The 26286-nt window shown below is 42.4% G+C and overlaps 1 protein-coding gene across 5 annotated transcripts in view; it reads left to right on the plus strand.

Annotated features, from left to right (window-relative positions):
- Positions 1 to 15784: 15784 nt before the first annotated feature.
- WFS1 (wolframin ER transmembrane glycoprotein) overlaps positions 15785 to 26286 on the plus strand; it is a 52080-nt gene continuing 41578 nt past the window's right edge. The window contains exons 1-3 of one of the 5 annotated variants that reach the window (XM_073342559.2): positions 15786 to 15921; positions 18920 to 18978; positions 19088 to 19129. Coding sequence is in view for 3 of the 5 variants with exons in the window: in XM_073342555.2 (XP_073198656.2) it covers positions 18925 to 19129 (205 nt within the window). In the remaining 2 variants the exon portion in view is untranslated. Of the gene's footprint in view, positions 15922 to 17889; positions 18192 to 18792; positions 18828 to 18919; positions 19130 to 26286 lie in introns of those variants that run through there. The other 4 variants (XM_073342557.2, XM_073342558.2, XM_073342555.2 and 1 more) reach the window with 4 other exon arrangements.

Consider the following 26286-nt stretch of genomic DNA (forward strand, 5'->3'; position numbering starts at 1 on the left):
GTTACTGTGCAGGGCCTATCTGATAGAGTGAGGGAGTTGCCTCTGATACCAAAAAGGCATGATGGAAGGGAGTTTGCTTAGCCAGAGGAGTGCCTACCATACCCTAGTTTGTGGATCACTAGCAGAGAGGGGTACCCTTCTGCAGCCCAGGTTTAGGTGACAAACTCCAAGAGAGGAGCTTAACATAAATGCCTCTCGCCAGTATCTCTCATTGGCTACCTTAGGCAGCTCCCTGCCTAGCATGCTGGCTTTGTGGATCTCATTCTAAGGAGCTATCTCTCCCCATTCATTGTATAGGGAGCATAGGTCCCTAACTCAGGCTTTATGGATCCTGGTGGTGTTCCTGTGATTGTCTAGGCACCTAAAAGTTAGGCATTGCAACAGTGAGTCATCACAATCTTTTTTGTGGATGTGGGCCTGAGTATTCCTCTTTATTTTCCTCCCTATTTGATCAAGCATAAATACTGGCCAATATGAATAATGGCAGTACTTCTGGCCTTTGAATACTAATCAAATATGGGGTACAAATTCTTCACATTCTTCATATTGTATGTCCCTTGTTGAAAAAGAATAGCCATGGGGACAAATAAAAAATTTGGCATCTGACTTGCATAACTGATCCCCTGGGTCAGTATTCACAAAGAGGAAAACCTTGCCCCTTTCTTTGCAGGTGTGAAGGCCCACAGCAAAAACAGTGCTGATTTGCCGGGAGGAACAGGAGTCCAGGCAGCTGGTGCATATTGCTTGTGTGCTGCCAGCCAATAAGGATCTGGGACAAGGGCAGTGGAGACAAGCATTAGGCTAGGAGAGGAATTGGTAGGGGAGAATTTGGCATCACCAGCAATTTCTGCTTGTGTACAGAGACACAGGCTCTGCCAAGGATATTCCAGCCTTCAATCTGAAGTAATGGCTAGATGCTGTTTAGATTTGGGAGGAGGATTCCCCAGTCATCAAGGAACTCCCCAGTGTATACCCTCACTTCAGACTCATTTCACCTGTCCTTCATACCCTTCTCCCTTGCACTGTCCTTCCCCCCATCTCCTCCATGTCATCTTTCCCTTCCCTTCTTATCCATTTAGCTTATCCCATCCTCACTAAACGCCACCAAATAAAATAAAATAAAAATAAAGAAATATAAAAATAACTGAGGCACTAACATGCTGTTTGTTGCCATCACATTGTTCACTCTGTTTCTGTCTGTCTTGACTAATTAGATTGTAAGCTCTTTGGGCCAGGGACTCTCTGTCACTCTGTGATTGTACAGTGCCTGTTGCAATGGGTTCCTGTTAGGGTTGCCAGGCGTCTGGTTTTCAACCAGAACACCCGGTCGAAAAGGGACCCTTGCAGCTCCGGTCATCTGTGCTAAAAGTCCAGTTGGCCACACTGCCAGCAGGGCAGGCAGCCTCCATGAGACTCCTGGAAAGTAGCCAGCATGTTCCTCCAGCTCCTAGGTGGAGAGGCAGCCAGGGGGCTCTGTGCGCTGCCCCCGCCTCCAGGCGCTTCCCCGAGCGCCGGATCTGCAGCTCTCATTGGCCGGGAACTGCTGCCAATGGGAGCTGCAACGGTGGTGCCTCCAGGTGGAGGCCATGCACACAGCCCCCTAGCCATCCCACCGCCTAAGAGGCAGCAGGATATGCCAGCCGCTTCCTGGGAGCCGCATGTACTTCCTCCATCCCTGGGAAATGCTGGGTCCACCTGAGGTCAGCACCACCTGGAGCCAGCACCCCACACCTCCTCCCACACCCAAACCCCCTGTCCCAGCCTGGAGCCTCCTCCCACATTCCAAACCACTCAGCTACAGCTCAGAACCCCCTCCCACACCCTGAACCCCACATTTCTGGCCCCACCCCAGAGCTCACATCCCCAGCCCAGAGTCCATACCTCCTCCACACCCAACCCTCCTGCCCCAGCCTTAAGCCCCCTCTTGCACCAAAACCCCTCATCCCCAGCCCCATCCCAGAACCCACACCCCCAGCCAGAGCCCTCACCCCCTCCTGAACCCTCATCCCTGGCCCCACCCCACAGCGTGCACCCCCTGCCAGAGCCCTCACCCCCTCCTGCACCCCAATGTCCTGCCCCAGCCTGGTGAAAATGAGCGAGTGTGGGACAGAGCGAGCAATGGAAGGAGGGGGGATGGAGTGGGGGCCTCAGAGAAGGGATGGGGCAGGGGCAGGGCAAGGGTGTTCAATTTTCTGCAATTAGAAAATTGGCAATCTTAGTTCCCGTGATGGGGCATACCAGACCCTCTGAGGCATCCTACTGGAGGTCTTGTGGCCCTGCCACACCTCGCCCCAGAAAAGGGCAGTGGAGAGGATCCTCCAAGCTGCCTAGAGAGGCTGTGTGGGACACAGCCAATCAGAAAGGGGCTGCCAGGAACAGCCAATCAGTATTCAGCAGGCGAGTATAAGAAGAGCTGCAACTCTAGTGTGAAATCAGTTCCTTGTTGTAGTTAGAGGACTGTGGATGGTGTGTCTGGTTGACTGAGGGAGGTATAGGACCTTGGACAGAGTAGTGCTGGCAGAGATTGTGGGAGCAAGAAGGAGCTCTTGGGGAAGCTCCTGGGACTCCACTACAGCAAGGCCCTGAGCTAAAGGTGAAGATGGAATAAGACCATGGGGAAGTGCCCTAGGGAATCAGAGCAGTGATACAGTTTAGATAAAGGGACATGGCAGATGGCTGCTATCTGCTGGGTTGTTGGGCTGGGACCTGGGATAGTGGGTAGGTCTGAGTCGCCCTGTGGCACTGCACCGCATATTCTTCATAGTTGTATGATTGTGATATAACTATGATGCATCTGGTACAAGATATGTCTTGTGAGGTGTCATTGGAAAAGCTATGATTTGCTAAATATGATTATCCTATTTGTGTGCATGTGTCATTTTTTGTATCTAAAGTTAGTCAATATTCATATGTGTGTGTATTTTTATATATATATATATATATGTGACTGGAATGTTTTATGCTACATATGCCATGTAACATCTCTGTAAAGGTTATGATCTAATGAATCTATTCATCCTATTTGTATGCATGTATCACTCTTTGTATTTTCAATTATGAATATTGGCTGTGTACTTGCTTGATTTTTAAGAAGCCTTTGTAAAGCATTTGGTCAGCTTCTTGAGAAAGGAATGGGCAAATTAAGTGCCCAATCAAGAAACACTTAACAAACAATGGAACTTGGAAGGTTCCAATTCACATAAGAAGTCCTCCTGGAGACAGTCAAGATAGCATGTGGGCAATGGCTGCTGCCTGTAAAAACTGAGTTGTGCATGGACATGTGACTTGCCCATGTGACCCCAAAACTCCATTTTAGAGCTGGACTTTGCATAGAAGAGAGGAGGTAATCTCCAGAAGAGAGTCTATTTAAGCCCATGGGAGACCCCTCCATTTTGTCTTCAGTTGGTTCAAAAGATAGCAACTCCACCCCAAAGGATATCTGAAAGAAACTTTGACAAAGAACAGTAACTACAGGGGCGTGAGTGATTGCTGGACCCAGACTAGAAGGAGCCTAGTCTGTAAAAGGAAGCTTCATGGAAAACTTCTGAGGGTAAGGTTTTCTGTATTCAGTTTTCTTACTGTATTAGGCATAGACTTGTGTTTTTTCTTTTGCTTGGTAGTTCACTTTCTTCTGTCTATTACTTGGAACCACTTAAATCTTACTTTCTGTATTTAATAAAATCACTTTTTACTCATTAATTAACCCAGAGTATGTATTAATACCAGGGGATGGGAGGAAACAGCTGTGCATATCTACCAGTGTTAGAGAGGGCAAACAATTTGAGTTTACCCTGTAGAAACTTTATACAGGGTAAAATGGATTTATTTGGGGTTTGGACCCCATTGGGAGTTGGGCATCTGAGTGTTAAGAACAGGAACACTTCTTAAATTGCTTTCATAGATATTTAGGTCAGAAGGGACCATTATGATCATCTAGTCTGACCTCCTGCACAATGCAGGCCACAGAATTTCACCCACCCACTCCTGCGATAAACCTCTCACCTAAGTCTGTCCTACTGAAGTCCTCAAATCGTGGCTTAAAGACTTCAAGAAGCAGAGAATCCTCCAGCAAGTGCCCTGTGCCCCATACTACAGAGGAAGGCGAAAAACCTCCAGGGCCTCTTCCAATCTGCCCTGGAGGAAAATTCCTTCCTGATCCCAAATATGGCGATCAGCTAAACCCTGAGCATATGGGCAAGATTCATCAGTTAAGTCTGCAGCCTTGGGGCATGTGGTTCAGACCTGGGTCTGTTTGTGGCCGGCAAGCATGTCTGGCACAGCCAGGCAGGGTTCTGGAGTCTGAAACTGCCAGGGCAAGAAAGCAGGGGAAGAAGTAGTCTTGGCACATCAGTTGGCAGCCCCAGGTGGGTTTCTGTGATCCAACCCATCACAATGTATCTGTATTTCAAATGTGGTTATACCTGGGTGACACCCACTAGGAAAAATGCTTCTAGTCTAGACATCTGGTTGTGAAGGGCCTATTCAAGATAATTGGCCCTTTGGGAGAAACAATAGGTCTTAAGAGAAGCTTATCCCCCTACCTGGTGAGGCTTCCTGAGAGCACTCCAGGCAGCCTATGAATAATGGCTGCTATGACTCACAAAGGCATCTGACCAGACTACATGATGCTGAACTCCATGGTGGTACCTGTATTTTTTCACAAACTGGACTAGGAACTGAGATAGGAACAAAGGGTTCCCACTACATGGTAAAGCTATGTAAGGTGGAGAGTGACACTGTTTTTGGGCCTCTCTTCACACATGAGAACTCCTGGAAACACCTGAGGAACAAAGACTGAACTGGGGGAAGTGCTAGTCCCAGGTTAAAGGGATTTCTAGCCTGTGTATGGAAATTTAGGATTTGAATTAGTAATTATCACCCTGAGTGATGATACAAGCAGGCCACTATCTAGTATATTAGGGTAGCTTGCAGTTTGGCCTTGGGTTTGTTTTGTTTTTGTTTTTTGGCTAGGTAATCTACTTAGATCTGTTTGCTATCACTTACAATGTATCTTTCTGTAGTAATAAACTTGTTTCCAGTGAAGTGTCTGGAAAAATCTTAGCTCTGTTAACAAGGGCTGGTGTGCATATTCTTTTGTGCATTGAGGGAGAGGCAAACTGGGTAATAAATTCATATTGGTCAGGTTTTTGACCAGGGTGGGACAGTACAGTTCTGGGGTCCTAGGCTGCAGAGTTGGGGATATTTTGGCTGTAGCCCTTCTATTGTTTCATGTAGTGACTGGCCAGAGCCTGAATGTAACTGCAGCTGAGTATGTCCCTGCCCATGTAGATGCTGGTGGGAGTGTAGGACTGGGAGTAGTCTGCAGCTTGTCACAGCAGCACAGTGTGAGAGAGAACACAACTGGTGAGTTAGAGGGCTCAGTGGTACCCCAGTTCCAGGTCGCACCAGGGAGGGGACACCTCACACCCTCCACTCCCTATTAGCCACTGCAGGAAGTGGCCTAGACTTTGCACTCCAAAAGAGAAACTGAACTCTTTAATGGCCTAGTAGGAGAGTTGGGGCCTGAAAGGCCCCGAGAGGGCAAGGACATTTCTTCTAGGGGAAGCCGTGGAGTATGGTCTCAGCCTTTGTATCAAGCCATTTATAGGCTGTGGGACTAATTAAGGACTTAAGCCCCACAAGGGCTACAGAGAGAGAGTACAGGCGCACACATAGTTGACCGGGGCTGCTCATGAGAGGTGAGTGCACCCTATTTTGGTCCTATTCTTGGTTGGTCCCTAGTCACTACCATAATACAGAACCTCAGTTGTTCGGAATGTGTGCTAGAGCCTACACACTAGATCCTCTTCCCACTACACCAGTTTTAGGCCAATGAAGTCAACAGAATTTCATTGGTGTAAACTGGCCTAATGGAGTGGACAGTCAGGCCCAGCCTCTGGATTGAATGGGAGACAAAATATAAAATCTCTGAGTACAGATAATTTGAGATCATTCAGCTTTTACAAGATTTACTTCTTACGGTGCACTGCCTCTCTTAATATACCTGATTGTATACACCAAGTGTGCAGATGCCACATTGCCATGGATTTCTGAATCCTTACCAATTTCACAGCAACAGACCTCTAACTAATGCTGCCTGAATGTTGAATTGCTTATCAGCTTCTAGATCAGTACCAGTTAGAGTACAGAAGGCTTTTATATATCCAGATGAATAAAATCTAATCCATTTCTGATTGTAACATGGGATGATAGAGATCTTTATTTAAATTGTATGGTGTATTTGCATAGAGTAGAAGGGGAATAGACCAAATACTGTTCTCTTGACTAATCTGGTGAAATTATCACGAAGAATTTCTTCCTCCTAGGAACTGTGGGTTGTTACTTTCTCATCTGCACTGGTGTGATGTGACCCAGAGGCGGCCACATTTCATCAGCGATGGAGGTAGATAATTGTGAAGTGTTTTTTTTTATTATTTTAATCATTAAATATCTATATAAATGTGAAGTATTATGGTTGTTCACTGTGATCCTTTCTCATTCCAAATTACCTTTGTGATGGTATGCAAAACATACCACTAATGTTACCTGATGTCCCCTTTGGAGTATAGATAATCTAGTAGAAAATCGGAACTTCAAAGACTGCACGACACTTTACATCCAAAGTGAGGTTGAGCAGAGGCCCCCAATGTAGGGGTTAACAGATTCACCTAATTTATCTTCTCAGTTCCTAGAGTTCACTGATATATTGTATGTATACTAAGACAGTAATTTATTTCTGCCTGTATGCCAAGTACATGGTATATATGGTCAAGCAATAACATGTATTACTGTCTATCATGTCTTGAGCGAACAGCATTTAAAAGAATTGGCAAGAGGCAACTAGTACTGACTCTAACTTTATATAGTATTAGTGAAAGTGACTATTTTGTTCCTGCACAAAATGACATGGTGGTATCAATTATGGGATCCTTTGTTCTTGTTGCCATGGCATTTTGTATAAGCACAGTAAATGTCTAAAATGGGCTTGTAATCAAAATTCTTACAATAGTCTCTGACTTTTGTTTTCTCTTCAGATGCGGTGATTGGCAGCTAATCTACTGCAAAATCTGACAATGGCAACTGCAAACCAATCATGCATGATAAAACTCATTGGGCCAAAATGGAGCCACTGGAGTTGACAATGGACGTTTATGCCATGAGTGAACTTGATTCATTTTCAAAGAATATTTTCAGCATGTTTATATTGGATTTTAGCTGGTTATTTCTGTAGAAGTTAGTGAGCCAAATTCAGCAGTGATGTAAACTACATCTAAATTTACATATTGGATGTAATCTTGTCATAAGTGGCAATTGCACAAACTTTTGCACTGAATAGTTTAGTGCAATGAGTGGGAGTTATTGCATGCTATGGAGACCATATTCAGCCTTGAAGTCAGTGGGAATGACTTATACCATGGGTGAATAAAACCTTGGGAATAGTATGAGCATAAGAAGCAGAGGAAGGCTTCATTTTCATTTTACACCTTTGTGCTAGTTGTTTTTCCTGCTACCACCCTCACTTCAGCATGTAGGTTACACTTGTTATGCACACCCACTGAATACCAAATCAGTTGTATAGAACTAAATCTTAAAGCCACTATAAATTGGTGGGTGGGGGAAGCAAATTGCAGTAGCAGGAGTCCTATCTAAATAAAACCAGACTTCCAGCCTAAGGAAGCAACTGCACAAATAACACAATACATATATTTAAGTCCCTGATAAAAACCATATTAGATTCAGACTACAAAAACTCACTTTCTTAAAAACAACCTTTGTTTTTCTAAAATGTCATTTATTCAAAGCAATTAGAATTTTAACTGCATGGCTGTTACATCCAATATACTTTTCAATTTGCCTCTGAGGTAAGGAAAGAATTAATACTGACAAGGTGTCATAAATATAAAGGGAAGGGTAACCACCTTTCTGTATACAGTGCTATAAAATCCCTCCTAGCCAGAGGCAAAATGCTTTCACCTGTAAAGGGTGTTAAGAAGCTAAAGTAACCCCACTGGCACGTGACCCAAAATGGCCAATGAGGGGACAAGATTCTTTCAAATCTGGAGGCCGGGAACAAAGGGTTTTGTCTGTTTGTGTGATGCTTTTGCCAGGAACAGATCAGGAATGCAGCCTTAAAACTCCTGTAAAGGTAACAAGTACTCTAGCTAGACAATGTGTTAGATTTTTCTTTTGTTTAATGGCTGGTAAAATAAGCTGTGCTGGATGGAATGTATATTCCTGGTTTTGTGCCTTTTGTAACTTAAGGTTTTGCCTAGAGGGATTCTCTGTTTTGAATCTGATTACCCTGTAAGGTATTTACCATCCTGATTTTACAGAGATGATTCTTTTACTTTTTCTTTAATTAAAATTCTTCTTTTGAGCACCTGATTGCTTTTTCATTGTTCTTAAGATCCAAGGGTTTGGGTCTGTGTTCACCCGTACCAACTGGTGAGGATTCTTATCAAGCCTTCCCCAGGAAAGGGGATGTAGGGCTTGGGGGAATATTTTGTGGGAAGACGTCTCCAAGTGATCTCTTTCCCTGTTCTTTGTTTAAAACGCTTGGTGGTGGCAGTATATGGTTCAAGGACAAGGCAAAGTTTGTACCTTGGGGAAGTTTTTAACCTTAGCTGGTAGGAATAAGCTTAGGGGGTCTTTCATGCAGGTCCCCACATCTGTACCCTAGAGTTCAGAGTTGGGAAGGAACCTTAGAATCATAGAATATCAGGGTTGGAAGGGACCTCAGGAGGTCATCTAGTCCAACCCCCTGCTCAAAGCAGGACCAATCCCCAACTAAATCATCCCAGCCAGGGCTTTGTCAAGCCTGACCTTAAAAATATCTAAGGAAGGAGATTCCACCACCTCCCTAGGGAACGCATTCCAGTGTTTCACCACCCTCCTAGTGAAACAGTTTTTCCTAATACCCAACCTAAACCTCCCCCACTGCAACTGGAGACCATTACTCCTTGTTCTGTCATCAGCTACCACTGAGAACAGTCTAGATCCATCCTCTTTGGAACCCCCTTTCAGGTAGTTGAAAGCAGCTATCAAATCCCCCTTCGTTCTTCTCTTCCACAGACTAAACAATCCCAGTTCCCTCAGCGTCTCCTCATAAGTCATGTGTTCCAGACCCCTAATCATTTTTCCTGCCCTCCACTTGTCCTTGTTGAACCTCATCAGATTTCTTTTGGCCCAATCCTCTTATTTGTCTAGGGACCTCTGTATCCTATCCCCACCCTCCAGCGTTTCTACCTCTCCTCCCAGTTTAGTGTCATCTGCAAACTTGCTGAGGGTGCAATCCACACCATCCTCCAGATCATTTATGAAGATATTGAACAAAACCGGCCCAAGGACCAACCCTTGGGGCGAACAGCAGAGCGGCTAACAGAGGGAGTTTGCCTGGGATCTGCCTGAGAGGAGGTACGCTAAGGGCTGCATTAAGGAGGCTGTGTTGGTGAGTATCTGAGTGTTTGTTGTGGGGACAGTTTGACAGTTTGACCGTGTGCTTGATTGGTGGTTTGAAAAGTGTGAATTGGAAGTGCTTTGTTCCAGGTGAGCCTTGAGTGGGCCTGACTGTATAAACCTTGACACAAGGCTTCCAAGTGGTCAGGAAAAATTGGAATCCAGGGCCCATACCTTTATCTCTGGAGGGCTATCTATAAAATGGAGATAAATGCCATGATTTTCAAAAATTGGAGACAAAAATTAGGCTCCCAAATTCAAGGCATATTTATTATAGCTCTCATTGACCTGCTGGGTGCACATAAATTTTGAAAATAAGGCGGCTACTTTAGCTGTGTAAATATGGATTTAGGAGCTTTCAATTAAGCTCCTATTTCTGAAAATCTTGGCAAATATTCACATGGCTGTGTAAAAAGTTATTGTTTTTAAAGCACTTTGAAGATGAAAAGTGATCGTATAAATCTAAGTATTATTCCAATGAAACTTAATTTAGTACCAACATAGCAGTAACACTCGAGCACAACACTATAAACACCCCTCTCAATACACTCTGAACCCTGTAGTCTTCTGTTTCCATGAAGTTTTATATGCTAGTGTGACACCATGTTATTAACCATAAATCCTATGCACAGGTAGGAGATATTTAGTGATATTTTCCCATATTCCCATAAGAGCTCTTAAAATGTGGCAATTTTACCTAAGAGCCCTTCAGTACAGTATGCCCAAAGGGCATGAGATTAAAACACACAAACTGTCTCGAGAGAATTGTTTAGTTTCCTCTGAAGAGGAAAAAACTGAAATGAGTTAATCTGTTTATCCGGATTCAATTGCTTCAATAAAAAGCTAAAATTTGTTCAGACTGTAGTGCCAGTTGATCCTGAAATGAACTCTAATTTATATCAAGTTTCGAACCCATGTAAAAGTCCCAATTAAGTAGAAATAACTGATCTTTTTTTGTGATTCACCACTAATTAAATATTACTATATAAGCACAAAGTAGCAATATTAGTATGTGCAGACTTCCCATGATTCCCCTTGGAATCTGATAGATGCTACAGGGGAATCATTGTAATATATACTTTTTCAGATCCTCCACGATACATAGAATAAAATCACAGGTACAGTGGATTGAGTTTGTGATCTTCATAAGTGCTTCAGTTTCTAGAGAACTTCTCTATGCTGTCTGCTCATCTTCTCCCACCTATTATCAAGTTCTGCCTAATAGCTGCTGTCAGAAGTGAATAACAGTGCCAGAAAAAGACTAAATCCTCCTACTGCACTAAAAAATAGGCTGAATGTCAGAAATATTTGGTTAGGAGCAATTCAAGCAAAATCATTCCCATAGACCAACAGAAATGAAGTGTCTAAAATATCACAAATGTAACCAAACAAAGTGATAAATTTACAGAGAAATGTAGGGATCTGAAGCACAGTCCAGAAAAAATATTAGAGCAGTGATATATACATAGAGGAAAAATCTATTGTAAAAATATATGTATGTACGTTCATTACATTGAGTTAAAATTATTTAATCAAATTAAATCATGAAAAATGATTTACATAGATAGGAACAGTTTCATTTCTGTGAACTGTTTTATTTCTGAAAATGACAACCATACATTTGGAAATATACAGATGTTAATATTTCAAAATATATAACTATGAATGTCATTTTCAGTATGTATCACATTTTCTTCTCACTAGAAGACATTTATTTAACATTTATTGCATCTCTTCATTTGTTTAAAAAAAACAATTCATATAAGAACATAGGAATGGACACATTGGGTCAGACCAATGGTCCATCTACCCCAATAGCCTGTCTTGTTACAGTGGCCAGTGCAAACTGCCTAAGAAGAAATGAACATAACAGGGCAATTATCAAGTAATCCATCCACTGTGGTCCAGTCCTAGCTTCTGGCAGTCAGATTTAGGGACACCCAGAACACGGGGTTGCATCCCTCGACATATTGGCTAATAGACATTGATGGATCTATCCTCCATAAACTTATCTACTTTTTTTTAACCCCAGTTGTATTTTTGGCCTTCACAACATCCCATGGCAATGAGTTCTACAAGTTGACAGGCACCGTGTGAATGTGTTATGTATGTTTTTTAAACCTGCTGCCTATTAACTTCATTGGGTAACCCCTCGTTCTTATGGTATGTGAAGGGATATATAACAATTCCCTATTCACTCTCCACACCATTCCTGATTTTTATAGTCCTCCTGTAACACCCCTTAATCATCCTTTTTCTAACTGAAGAGACAGTCTTCTTAATCTATCTCTTTGTTTGGAAGCTGTTCCATATCCCTAATTTTCATTACTTTCTCTGTACCTTTTCCAATTCCAATATATCTTTTCTGAGATGAGGTGACCAGAACTACATGCAGTATTCAAGATATGGGTATACTATGGATTTATCTAGTGGCATAATGGTATTATCTGTCTTATATATCCCTTTCCTAATGGTTCCTAACAGTATTTGCTTTTTATTTTATTTTTATTTTTACTGCCTCTGCCCACTGAGCAGATGTTTTCAAAGAATTATCCACAATGACTCTAAGATCTTTTTTTTTTTTCTTCTTGAGTGGTAAGAGATCATTTAGACACATCTCACTGCATGTACAGTTGGGAGTATTTTTTCCATTTATCAATATTGAATTTCATCTGCCATTTTGTCACCCAGTCTAGTGAGATCCCTTTGTAACTTTACTATCCTGAGTAATTTGAATATTTGCTAATTTTGCCACCTCACTGTTCACCCATTTATCCAGATCATTTATGAATATGTTGACCAGCACAGGTCCCAGTACAGAACCTTGAGAAACCCTGCAGTTTACCTCTCTCCATAGTGGAAAACTGACCATTTATTCCTGCCCTATTCCTATCTTTTAACCAGTTAATTATACATGAAAGGACATGGATTCCCTCTTATCCAATGACTGCTTAGTTTGCTTAAGAGGAAACTGCTTGTTTGGTATAGGACTGCTTGTTTGGTATAGGACCTTTTCACAGTCTACCTGGACTCTTAGAAAGCCCTTGTGTACATGCAAAAAAACCGAGGAGTACTTGTGGCATCTTATGTTTCCACTGTTAATGTATAATATTTCCACTGTGTATGTTACCATCCTTGTTTAATGGTTCTAGGGCTTTTTTCCCTTCTTGAGTCTTGCACAAAAGGGTGTTTTAGCCTAAGTCAACAATGAAATATTCTGCACTGGCTTAGGGTCAATGATTGATATTTTTTCGCCACTTAGACAGTAAGGAAACTTCACCAATTTGCTCTGGTTTGCATCCACTTGCCGCATGACTGCACCTCAAAGTTTTAAGTTAGGCTAAAAAAAAACACTTCTGCTCTGTGCAGATTGAGTACTTTGCAATCCCATTGTATGATACCATTAAGCCTTATTCCTGTACATAAGTGGAATTTGACTCACTTTCTAACTTTGTACACTTTCTCCCACTCAATGATTTTTTTTCAGTTTAGAAATGCCAGCACAGAACATTAGCACTTCATAGAATGCTGCCTTCTTCAACCAGAGAAGAAAAAATACACTAAAACCTTAGCGAAGGGAGTAAGAGATATGCAGATGCAGACACCATTCTTTAATGCTGAACAGAAGGTACAGAGGTATCACCTTCATGGAGCATACTGGGGCAGGCTCTCAGCAAGCAAGAAACCAGGACAGGGGAAGATAGTAAATTAACTGTAGTTAACGGACACAGGAAAGAAAAAGCAATTAAAAGAACTTGTATGATCTTTAAAAAAAAGGAGTACTTGTGGCACCTTAGAGACTAACCAATTTATTTGAGCATGAGCTTTCGTGAGCTACAGCTCACTTCATCAGATGTTTACCGTGGAAACTGCAGCAGACTTTATATACACACAGAAATCATGAAACAATACCTCCTCCCACCCCACTGTCCTGCTGGTAATAGCTTATCTAAAGTGATCAACAGGTGCTGGAAATGGCCCACCTGTTGATCACTTTAGATAAGCTATTACCAGCAGGACAGTGGGGTGGGAGGAGGTATTGTTTCATGATTTCTGTGTGTATATAAAGTCTGCTGCAGTTTCCACGGTAAACATCTGATGAAGTGAGCTGTAGCTCACGAAAGCTCATGCTCAAATAAATTGGTTAGTCTCTAAGGTGCCACAAGTACTCCTTTTCTTTTTGCGAATACAGACTAACACGGCTGTTCCTCTGAAACCTGTATGATCTTTGATATTCAAGACCTGCTCCTACTATGGTTTAAAAAAAATTTTAGGGTGAAATCTTAGCCCCACTGCAGCCAATGAGAGTTTTGTTATTAACTGAATGTGGCTAGGATTTCACCTTTTTGAGTATGTTTGCACCTCTATTTGGAGAAAACATTTCTGGGAGAATAACACATGTGCTGATGCCACTGAAATATCCAGCTGTATATCAGAAGGCACAATTTAGCTCATAAAATGAGAGATGGGGATTAGAAAACAAGAGTATGAGGGCGACCCCATTTTTCAAGGAAAGCAACACCAATCTCAGGGTATGTGTCCACTACAAACTCTACATTGGCAGCAAGCTCTACAGTGCTGTAGCGCCATATTATAAACACAAATGGTAGGGCTACTTCCGTTGCTGTAGTAAATCCTCCCCTGCAAGAAGTGGAAGCCAGGTTGACAGAAGAATTCTTCCTGTCACCTAGCAGTGTCTACAGGAGGCTTAGGGTAGCTTAAGTATGTCTCTGAGGTCCCCGTGCGCCAATTAGGTCAATTGAAGTTTTAGGTGTAAACCAGGGCTCTCACACAAAACTTAAACAACTCTGCCTCCTAAACTAGTCAAGATGTTTCTCCTCCCCAGCAGGAAGGAGATTGGTATCTGTAAATATGTGGGTGGCACTCGGATACTACAGTAAAACCTTAGAGTTACAAACTGACCAGTCAACAACACACCTCATGTGGAAGTACACAATCAAACAGCAACAGAGACAAAAAAAATAAAATAAAGCAAATACAGTATAATACTCTGTTTAAACATAACTACTAAAAATAAAGAGAAAGTTTAAAAAAAGATTTGACAAGGTAAGGAAACTGTTTCTGTGCGTGTTTCATTTAAATTAAGAGAGTTAAAGCACTTTCTTATGTGTAGTAAAGTTTCAAAGATGTATAAAGTCAGCATTCAGATGTAAACTTTTAAAAGAACCAGAACATTTCATGCAGAGTTATAAACATTTCTGAGTTATAAACAACCTCCATTCCTGAGGTCTTCATAAGGGTGAGGTCTTGTTAGATTATGTGCACCATGCCTCACGTGGCACGTGCCCAGGATTCATCACCAATTTTGGGCTGCTGCTTAGATCATTAGCTTCCCTGGCCTGGGTCAGGCACTAAAGGGGAGGGTGACATGAATACTGATCCAGTCCCCCCCCCCCCCACCCCATGCTGAGGTTCTACTGTATATTGATGAAGACCAGGTTCGTACCTAGATAAAGCTATTACAGGGGAAGCCATGAACTACTCACTTGTACCAGTCATGTACCTGCCCACCTGTGTTTCTGAACAGACAAGCCTGGGAAAAACAAGTTGCACTTTATTGTATCTATTTGTCTGTCCCACCAAGCCCCATGGCTCACGGACACTGAAGAGCGGGCGTCAGTTCCCATACCACAGCCTTCCTGGGTGGCTTCAGTTCCCCCTCAGGAAAGTGATGCTAGGATGCACTGATTAATATTTGGGCAGGCACTAGGAGCCCCAACTGATGGGAGTTAAGTACTGGAGATCTGTGGAAAACCGGGCTCTCTCAGACTCTCTCTCTTCAGCCCTCTCTCAGGGAGGCATTTCTGGAGCCTCAACTTCGGGCGGATGCAAACTGCACCGTCTCCCTTTGGAGGCAAGGGGCCGGAGTTCGCTCCCACAGTCTTGCAGCGCGGTAAGGCGGCTAACGCCTCTGATTCCAGCGTGTGGGCGCGGAGGTGGGAGGGTCCAAACTTGGCCAGGGCTGGGTGAGGACGTGTTGTGCCTCGGGCTGCCCGTGGCAGGTCACGTTGCACCGTCCCATCTGTCCTGCCCCCAGCGGTTCCCAGGCCCGCTCTCAAGGCCCAGCAAGTGCAGTAACCTGCGGCCGCCTCCCTCTCTCGCTGCAGGAAAACACGCAGCGCGACTCTGCCCCGCCCCCCCGACGCCCGGGCCCCGCCGCACGGGCTCTGCAACGTCCCACGCACCCCGCCGCTCCCCAGCCTGCGCCGGGGCAAAGCAGCTCCCCGGGGAGCGGGGGCGGGAGCGCGGTGAGTGGCAGGCGGGCGGCCGCTGCGCGAGGCGCCGGCTGGCTGCGGCTGCGGCTGCGGCCGGGAGCGGTGGGCGGGGCCGGCAGCTTCCCCGGCTAGGGCTGCGGGGCCGCGGGCGCCGCGCGCTGAGTCTGCGCGCAGCCGCGGGAAGAGTCGGAGCCCAACTTTGCCGGGGACTCTGCCCTGCCGGGCTCTGGTGAGTGTTTGGAGCAGCAGCCGGAGCCTCCGGCAAACAGGGGACCCCCCCACCCCTCGTTCCGCTGGGCACGAACCCCCCCTGCGGGCGGGGTACAGCCCTCTGCCCGCACGACTCCGGGTGTTGGGTCTCTCCGTCCCTGCAGCTCGGGGGGAGGGGATCCTACTGCCTGGCCCCCAGTAGCTTCCTTAGCTGTGCGCACCGCCCTGCCCACCCCCCTTCCCGAGCAGTGCACCCCTCTCGAGAGCAGGACTCACTGCCTGCGTCCCCCTAGCTGTGAACCCCCCTCGGGAGCAGGGACCCCTCTCCAGCTGTGCGCATCCCCCTCGGGAGCGGGATTCACCGCCTGCCACCCCCTTTCCCCCCTCCTGAGCAGTGCCCGCTGGGACCTTGGACCCAGCCTCGGGCAGTGCTGTAAGTTGCATTGTCATGTCCAGCTTCTTCTCTATGAGTAGAGATCCATGATCCTCCCAGCTTCATCCATTCCCGGGGCTGCTGCTCACTGCGGAAACCTGCCTCCTAACTCTCTAGCCTCCCCCACCAGGAGGAGGCTGTGGGAGCCAGACGGTGGCAGCCCCTAAGAGGCTCTCAGTTTTGTTTCAGGGGGTGCACCCAAGAAACTGTTCTGACTGGGGCAAGCACAGCATCTGCTCTTCCTCGCCCCTTTTGAGATAGTTGCGCTGGCTCATCAGAGCTGGCTCATCAGAGAGTGTGCCAAACACCCTTTTTTGGTAGGGAGTCCCAAACAATCCAGCCCAAAATTCTGTTCCTTGCATTTGTGTTCAGTATTTTACACTCCTTCCTGTCCTTTGCAGGATCACTTATTAATGCTTATTCAGAAAGTATTCTGAACATATACAAGGCTTTATACATGCTGGTTTTTTACTTGTCTTAGGACCTTTTTTAAAACTTGACCCTAACCACCCATCCCCTTTTCAGGATTTCACAGGCAAATCACAGGATGGGTATTGTCACTGGGTTTGTCTGTTGCCGAGGACTTTTAACATGAAAAGACAGTGAGAGCACATGAGAGACTGGGTCACTGAATAAATACTTGTTATGTTTTGCATTTTTAAAAGGCTGCTCATGTTATAAATCACATGTAAACAAATTTGCCTATGCTACTCGTAACCCTTTAGGTCATAAAAGTAAGATTTGTTTTAAAAATCCAGTTCACTTGTGTCTATGCTCTGTTTACTTTCTGTATTTCTTTCAGCTTGGACAATGAAGTCAGTTAAACTTTTGTTTATACCCAGTTTCACATTCAGATTCTTGGTGCTACAATGGCTGGGTTTTAATCACTTCAGATGAATGTTTACTTGTTTAAACAAGTCTTCATTAATACTTTTAATTTAAAAACACTTGCATTTTATAAAAACTTCGTAAAAAAAAGTTTTAATATTTGGCCTTATTGAAGATGGCAATGTCTCTTTATTTTTTTTATAGTAAGTTACGTTTTCATCCTCTCTTGGAAATGCTGGGGAGATGCTTTTTTCACCTGTTGAAGTAAAGAACTAAGAGGAAGCCCCTGAATCAGTTATGGAGAATTTAGTTAACTGGGGCCAGGGAAGAGGATTCTTTCTTACTCCTTACTGTCAGGGATCTTACCTTCTGCCTTATTTTCCCCACCCATGTTCCCTTTTAAAGTACCAGGGTTAAGTATGAATCCAACTAAGAGAGAACTTTCGTATCATAATGATTAAAAGTAATTCTGCTGCTTTATTGGGAAAGGTCATTTTAATCTCTGCATTTTTGTGCAACTGTTAAGGCAGAACTGTTTTAGTTATTTGTGATATGAAATAGAAGTTATAATACAGAAAGCAAGTAGTCACCCTTACTGTAATCTTTTTCTTGATTTAAAAAAAACACAGCAAGTGAGTTGTTTAAATTACTTAGTACCTTACAAAGTAAATATTAATCATATGTTTGTTGCTTTATGAGTTAGGATTTTTAGTTATCACTCTATAAACAGAATTTAAGTTGTCAGCCCAAATCATTGAAGTCAGTATTGATCTTTGAGACTATAATACTTTTGGGCTATGCGTTCATAGCTTATTTTTATTACACATGGGTATGCATGTTTTTGGAAAATCAAGGATTAGAAGAGGGCATTTAATAGGCTGACTGTGTTAAAGTAGCTTCTTCAAAGTTTGTTGTGCTCAGGCTTCAAATTCAGCTAAGTCAGTTTCAGACATGATATGACTTATCACACTTCCTGCTATGAAGACACACATCCTTCTGCTTCCAGTCCTGTAAAAGAAAAAGTTCAGGTAACTTTTTTTTGTAAAGGTTACATATTTAAGGAACCTTTTACAAAATAGCAGTGACCTTTTGATCTTCATGGGGGGAGATTGTCAATGGGAATTTTGTTCCTAACTGCCCTTTATGCCTTTCAAAATGCACCCCTTAAAGATTTTGGCAAATGTTTTTCTGTAAAACAGTGTTTACTTTGGGGATGGGCAGGGAGGCAAAAGGAGTTTGCTCATTTTGGATGAAAGTCACCCCTATATATGTAAATCCGAGTTCTTTCGTTAAAGGACTGGAGTGGGGGAGTTGGAATTTTTCTTCACGACCATCTCATGGGTATGCCTCAGGGTCTGCAGCACATCCCTTTCATGATTTGAATACGAAGTGCAGATGGGCACTTTTTGTTTTTTGTATAGATATTTTGTACACTGACACAGGTCAGAGAGTGGATTTGTTAGTCCCATCGTCTGATCTGCATTTCAATCAACTGTCCCATCTGCATTAAACTATTTAGAGGCAGCAGAGAAGCACTAGCTATTCCTGAATAATTCCATGCGTAAAAGATGCCTTAGCAAGCTTGCCAACACTTTTATGTTCATTCTGACTTTTTGTACATATTATCAGAACAAGAAACATAACATGTATTTGGACTTAAAGAGGTTTGTACTCTGGTTTTACATAAGATGCATGCCACGTAATTATTAGTGTGTGCTTTTTTTCTTAATTATAAATTTAACTTTTTTGCCTGCAGCTGAAATGGATTCAGATCCTGATCCTTCTTCAAGTCCTTCTCACCCTCAGCCACAGCAAGTAAGGTCTCAGCTAAATGCAGCTGCTACTGTGAGCCATAGTGAGAGTAATCAGAAACCTGGTTCACCTTCAGGAGATTCATTGTCCTCTGCAACTTTTTCCCCATTAGCTACCAGCCATTCTAACAGCAGGGAGAGAGCTGAAAGAAGCGGTGAGTCTGAAATACTAATTATGCAAGATTGGCATATTCTAAAATCAAGACATTAGAGGTATTGTTGCAATAAACTCCTATACTTGAAGGGACATCTTCAATTTGAAAAATACGTTCCTGTGTGAATTTTTTTATGTGTTATAAGATGGAAGATGAGAGAGACATTTTTTCTTTTGTTTTGTGTATAATTGTCTGTTTTCCCTGTGTATTTCTCTTTGTGTTCACACAGCAACAAGAAAGAGAGGGAGGTTTTTAACCACAAAAACTAATAAGGGGATTCAAGCACAAAGGCAATACAATACCAGAAACTGCTTTTAACTGACTTCTTAAAATTAACTAGATTACACATTAGAGCGACAATGAGGGTGAGACAATATCTTGTATTGGATCAGTTTCTGTTGGTTTTCCTCTCGGGGCCAAAAGACCAAACACATCAAGACACTTGATCATAGCCTTTAATAGGCTGAGAGGCTACTTACGCTTTATCTTAGCTCCGAGGAGCCAAGTGAAAGAGACAAGATTTCGCGCTTACACAGAGCTCTTTTTCAGGTCTGGGAAGGGTACTCCGATGTCACAGCTATATACAAGATTAAGTGTAAGGGGTTAACACATGTTGCAAGAAACCATTCAAGGTGAGGTGGGCAGTTAACAACTGTGCCTTTGTAGGACAAAGGAGGGTTAGTGGGTTACAGATTGTTGTAATAAGCCACAAATGCAATGTCTTTGAGTCCACGATTTTTAGTGTCTAGCAAAGTTATGAACTTAGGCTCTCAGGCTCATCTTCTTAAGGTGTTGTGCAGGTTTCGGTTGAGGATGAGTTTTGAGAGGTCCGATGTGCAGTGATTGCTCTGTGAAAAGTGTTCACCCATGGGCAATATGGTGGTTTTGTCTCTTATTTTTCTGTATGGGTTCATCTGAGAGTATAGTGATTGCCTCGCTTCACCCACTTAGTTGTTGTTGGGGCATTAAGTGCACTACAAGGAGGTACATCACATGTTGTGATAGGCATGTGTGGGTGCCCCTATGCTCTTGAATGAATTCACATGGGAAAATGTGGATGGGTCAGTAGGTATGTAGGAGTTCTGATCAGAATTCATTGATAAATTTTTAAAATCAAGATGGTGCTTTCAAGTTGCATGGAGAGAGTCTTAATTTATTAAAAGTAATGGAAAGTGAAGGTGCTCTCCCCATAGTTCCTGGAATGAGACATGTGTCCATTTGCAATATTCTGTGCCCCTGAAGTCAGATTTTAAACTTAGTCTGGGATCTCACACCTGCATACCACACCTCTGTGTTCCAGACTTAACCAGTCCACTGTGGTTTTTTTAAGCTCTTTTAAGTATTTGTAGGACTTGGGCCCAGATTTAAAATTTTTATTAAAGCTAACGTTAAAAAAAAAAAAGTAATACATAGGTTGAGAAAGGAGTGTCTGTACATCTGGGTATAGTCACTCCTAATACATAGATTGAGAAAAGAGTGATGATACCCAGATGTACAGACACTCCTTTCTCACCTATGTATTACATAATTTTTTTTTTTTAACATTAGCTTTAATAAAAATTTTAAATCTGGGCCCCAGTCCTACAAATACTTACATGCTTGCTTACCTTTACGAAGTGAGTAGCCCTATTGAAGTCTCTGAGATTATTCATAAGCATAAATCTAAGCACCTATATGTGTGTATGATTGGGTTTCCCGGTAGGGCCTCAGTCCTACAAACTGCTGCTCTTTCTTGTTCTGGGTTTAAGATAGAATTCCATATGAAATTGGAGTGATTTAAGTGTATTAATAATCCCAGCTCTAAAATAGTCTTGAATTTATCATATAGAAGTTCCTAGAGGCCTTAATCAGAAAACAGGGACCCATCGTGCTAGGTACTGTACACACAATAACAAAAAAGACCAAAGAATCTGTGATCCATGTAAGAGTTTACAATCTAAGTAACTAACCTTTTGCTTCTCTAACTTCTAATAATTTAAATTATTGGTTCCCCAGAGTGCCACAAAACATAATTTTAAACAAATATATCTTTGGTTTTATGTCAATAGTTTTCAGATTTACAATTTTCACCTAATTAGGGAGGGGCAACTCTGGAATTAAGGCAGTTCCCTTGAGCCAATGAGCAAATTTTGGGGGAAAAAATGATTTGTTGAATTCCTGACTTTCTAATTGCATCCTTAATATATCATTATCAGCTTTCTAATCTCGCCCACTAATAAAGTAGTACAGAGCTGTTGAAGAATTGACACTTTTGACGTTAATTACATGATTATTAAGTTAGGATTAGAGCTAGCAGATACTTGTTTCCCCTCTCTCTCATCCCCCAGTTTCCTAGTACTTTTCAACACGAAGAAGAGAATAGCAACAATGTGAGAAATGTGGCATTGAAATGTATCATGCTTTGTTATAGTATCATTTTAAAACAGAAACGCATGGCTTCTACTCATGAATTATGCAAAATTATGAAAATATATACCTGCTATCAATCTACTGGTACTCTGTATAAAGGATGCTGGCAGGTATGATATTCTTCCTTTCCAGTCAATCTGGGTAGTTTCTGATTCTGTATAAATGTCTACTTTTTTAAAATTCTACTAAACCCTTTGTCTCAATTACATCTCTTTGCAGGCCGCTCAGTATGTTGACAGTGCATTCTGTTAATTTAAAAAAAGCATTTACTTTTATTTTAAATATGTTGCTTCTCCATTTTATTGAATGTGCCCTTGTTCTTGTATTATGAGGATAAACAAAAGCATCTGAATAACCTGTATAATAATCATTATTTTGTATACTTCTATCATGTTTCTTCTCTAAATTATGTATGTTAATCCTTTTAACTCTCCTCATTTTTTGAAGTCCTTTTTCAATGCTTCTAATCACTTTAGTCACCTTTTTTTCTCTTTCTTTTACGATTCTTGAGATATGAGTAAAACTGAATACAGTATTGAGGGTACGGGCATACCATCAATTTATACAGTAGTAGTATGTTTCGGTATGTTTCTTTATCCCTTTCATAACTTACCCCAATATTTTAAACATTGCTGAAGATTAAGCATCTGTTTCCATTGAATTGTCTGCCATGATGGCTGGGTCTTTTTCCTGCATGATTGATTACGTTTAATTTAGGCAATGTGGCTGTGTATGTCAAATTATTTCATGCACTATGCATGACTCTGCATTTTTCTACAACGAATACTACCTACCATAATACTGATTCCTTGGATTTTGGGGAAGGAAAATCCCCCGCCTCCTCCAAAAGTACCACCAAACATACAACAAAACCCAACCTAGAGCCTTATTTGAAACAGTGCAATAAAGTTCCTCTTCTGCCCCAACCTTGACGCATTCAAGTTGAAACATAAAATAGGGATATGGATAGAGTTTTAAAGAGATTCTGGTTACAAAGAAGAATAGGTTACTCAAGATGCATTAATGTTTTTTGCAAAGTAGTAGCACTGAAAGAGAAGGTATTCCCAGTAGAGAATGATGGAAATCAGAATATCTTAAAGTTGTTTTTAAGTGGAGAGTTGCTATGTTGCTGATGGGCCAAGGAAGAATGAGGAATCCAGGCTGTAAGTAGCAATGTTGAATTACATATTCTTTCTGTTTTTGAAGGGAAAAACCCAGGATAGCAGGCTCCTCATGAGGGGGCAAAAGTTGACTTTTTACTTGAGTGGATTAAGGAGTCGATAACTTGGAGCAGCTGCTGTGTGTCATTAATACCTTTTTTGGTGGTGACTGAAACTGTGAACAGGTAGAGGAGAATGGAAAAGTCCACCAAAGTGTCATTCAGAAATATATGTGGAGCTGTTTATTGTAGATAACTTTTAATAATTTCAGTGAATTGTCACTGTAATTCCAAATGAAATAGTTAGAATTTGCAAAATATTAAAGGTATTGGCCACTTTCAGCTGATTCATTACATATATTTTACATATTTCTGTCAACTCTACAGACTTAAATTTGTAGTTGGAGTGATTTAGAAGCAGTAATTTCTATGAGTGGTAGTTACCTAAAGACTTATTTTGAGGAGGGAGAATTTATATACTCTGGTTCTTTTAAGAATGCTATCTTAAAACATGGTTACAGTATCTCAAGCTCTGTATACCTTGGTAGTTTGGTATAAACATATTTGCACTTGTCTGGGATGGCCTACATAACTCCCTTGTGACTCTAGCACTTCCATATGCTTGCCAGTAAAATTTTAGAGCACATCTATTTAGCTTAAAAAGAGAAGATTATGAGATGACTTGATTAGTCTATAAGTGTCTGCATGGGAAACAAGTATTTGATAATAGACTCTTCAGTCTAGCAGAGAAAGGTAGAACGTTATCCGGTGGCTGGAAGTTGAAGCTAGACAATTTGAGACTGGAAATAAGTCATACATTTTTAACAGTGAGAGTGAGTAACCGTGGAACAATTTACCGAGGTCATGATGGATTCTCCATCACTGACAATTATGAAAACAGGATTGGATGTTTTTCCTAAGAGAGAAACTCTTGGAATTATTTTGGAGAGATTCTGCAGCCCATATTATATAGGTGGTCGGATTAGATGATCACAGTGGCCTTGGAATCTATGTATCTGTGTAATATATTTTCCCTAACTTCATGTGTATATGCTATGTTTAAAGGTATCATAACCTTATGGAGATGTCAAGAGAACTTGTGTGTTCTGGATAACCTCTTTCTCTTGATCTAGGGGACACTCCTGCAAGGTGCTGAGCACTCTGCCCCAATCCAACAAATACTTAACACGTACTTAACTTTGAGAATACAAATAGTCCCATTGGATCAAGCTCCTGTGTTGAGGGATTTTGCATCAACAAGTCATGCAATTTCTCAGTTCTTCTATTAACCTGCTGTTACGGAATCTGTTTGCTTTTTGAAGGGTTTTGAAATAGTTGATTTCACAGTAGGTGGTAATGATAACATGAGGTTTCTTTATATAAATCAGTACTGATTTGAATGTAAACCTCAACATGCAACTGGCAGAGACTCAGCAAACCTAAAGCATAGAGTCTGTTTTCAATAGAGTAAACTTTCTCGTCCCACCTCCCCCTGTCAGGAATGGTTAAAGTCTTTCTGGAGAGCACCTGCAGAAATAGGTTTGTGTATAAATTAGGAGTGGGAGAAATGGTACTGCCTGAATACTAAATAAAAATCAGAGTAGTTAACTTTCTATCGATTTAGCAAAAAATGTGCCTTGACAGGAAATTTGTCAGTGAATGATGTGCGTATGTGATTGATTAAGGCTTCTGGAGCTTGGAATCAATGAGTCATCTGTATACATGTCTGCAGTATACAGGAAAGCTAGTAACTGCTTAAAGCAAAAACAGTCCTGGCATTCCTCAGAATTGCAAGAGGCGGTAAAAGTACACAATACCTTGGAGAACATGGGAATTGGCTACAAAGACCAGTCTGGACCCTCCATCCCACTTACGATAACTTTTATGTGGTAGCTTGTAAATCGCTTTTGACCAGTTAGTACAGCTGTCTCTCTGAAAGGATGTTGACTGATAACCTCCCTCCCCATTAATGATAGGGATAGGACATTAATGATAGGGCTTGAAGAAAGCCAGAGAATGGAGTGAAGCAGACTGTCTTTGTGCATATTCCCTTGCACACAGCAGAAATACTTACCTGCCATGCCCATTGTGTTCCACCGCTCAGCAGGGTTTGAGGGGTCTAGTGGGCAAAGGGGTGGGGATCTGAAAGCAGTTTGTCTGGGGAGTTTGAAAGGATTTTGAAGACGTTATGGCTTTAGGGTTTAAGAATTAGGTGATGCTTCATTTGTGTATTTGGTCTTACAGGCATTTTGTTTATTACAAGTCTATTAGAGAAGAGAAATAGGGTTCTGGAATCCTGAGCAGTCAGATGAAGTCAAGACTATAACAGGCTTCAAAAAAGAACTAGATAAGTTCACAGAGCATAGATACATCAATGGTTATTAACCAGGATGGGCAGGGATGGTGTCCCTAAGCCTCTGTTTGCCAGAAGCTGGGAATAGGCAACAGGGGATGGATCACTTGATGATTACCTGTTCTGTTCCTTCCCTCTGGGGCACCTGGCATTGGCCACTGTTGGAAGACAAGATATTGGGCTAGATGAACCTTTGGTCTCACCCAGTATGACGTTCTTAGGTAGTGTTTGTACAAATTGAGAACCCTGTGAATGGGAGTTATCTCTTACACAATGCTTGTACATATATTTGGGGTTCTACACATCCTTGGAGGAGTCCAGTTATTGTGTATATTTTACAGAAGAGTTAACTTTATAAATTGTTGTGACAGAGGCCTGGGCTACACTTAAAACTTAGGACAACATAACTACAGTACTTGGCAGAGTGAAAAATCCACACCCCTGAAAGCTGTAGCTATGGCCGATATAACCCCTGGTGCAGATGCAGCTATGTCAATCTAGCTATGGTCACTTGGGAAGCTGGAGCCCCAGGCCCTTTAAATCACTACTGGAGCCCCGGGGCTCCTGGCTGCTGCTACCACTACACCAGAACTCCGACAGCAATTTAAAGGGCCAGAGGCTACGGCTGCGATAGCAGTGGCTGGGAGCCCTGGGCCCTTTAAATCACTGCTGGACCCCAGTGGTAGCAGTAGCACGGCGGCGGCCGGGGGCTCTGGTGGTGATTTAAAGGGCCGGGGCTCCGGCCACTGCCAGGAGCCCTGGGCCCTTTTAAATTGCCGGGCCCTGGGCAAGCTGCCCCTTTTGGCCCCCCTCATCAGTGGCCCGACCGGTATGGTCGGCTGTGTACCAGCTCTTATGGGTATGCCATACTGGATAGTACCAACTTACTTTCACCTCTGGGACCAGGATTTTAGACCTGGTAGCGTAAATGTCAGTGGCTTAATATATATTTGGAGGATAGCATCTCCAAATTTAGTTGCAGCCATTTTTCAATTATAAAATTTATATTAATTCCTCTGGTAATTCCCGTCCCAAAAGATACTTATGCTTTTCATTTGTGGAGTTAAGTATCTTTGACAACTATAGCATCTGGAGGTAATTTTATAGAGTAAAACTTTAAAATGTTGGGGTTTTTTGCAAAGGGTGCGGGGGGAAATAAGTTTCTAGTGTTTCTTTGTGTTCCTCTATCTGCCCTACAAAATCTTCTCATTACACCACAAAAATTAAAACATGGGG

This window comes from Lepidochelys kempii, chromosome 4 (genome assembly GCF_965140285.1).
Source record: "Lepidochelys kempii isolate rLepKem1 chromosome 4, rLepKem1.hap1, whole genome shotgun sequence".
In the NCBI taxonomy this organism is placed as follows: Eukaryota; Metazoa; Chordata; order Testudines; family Cheloniidae; genus Lepidochelys; species Lepidochelys kempii.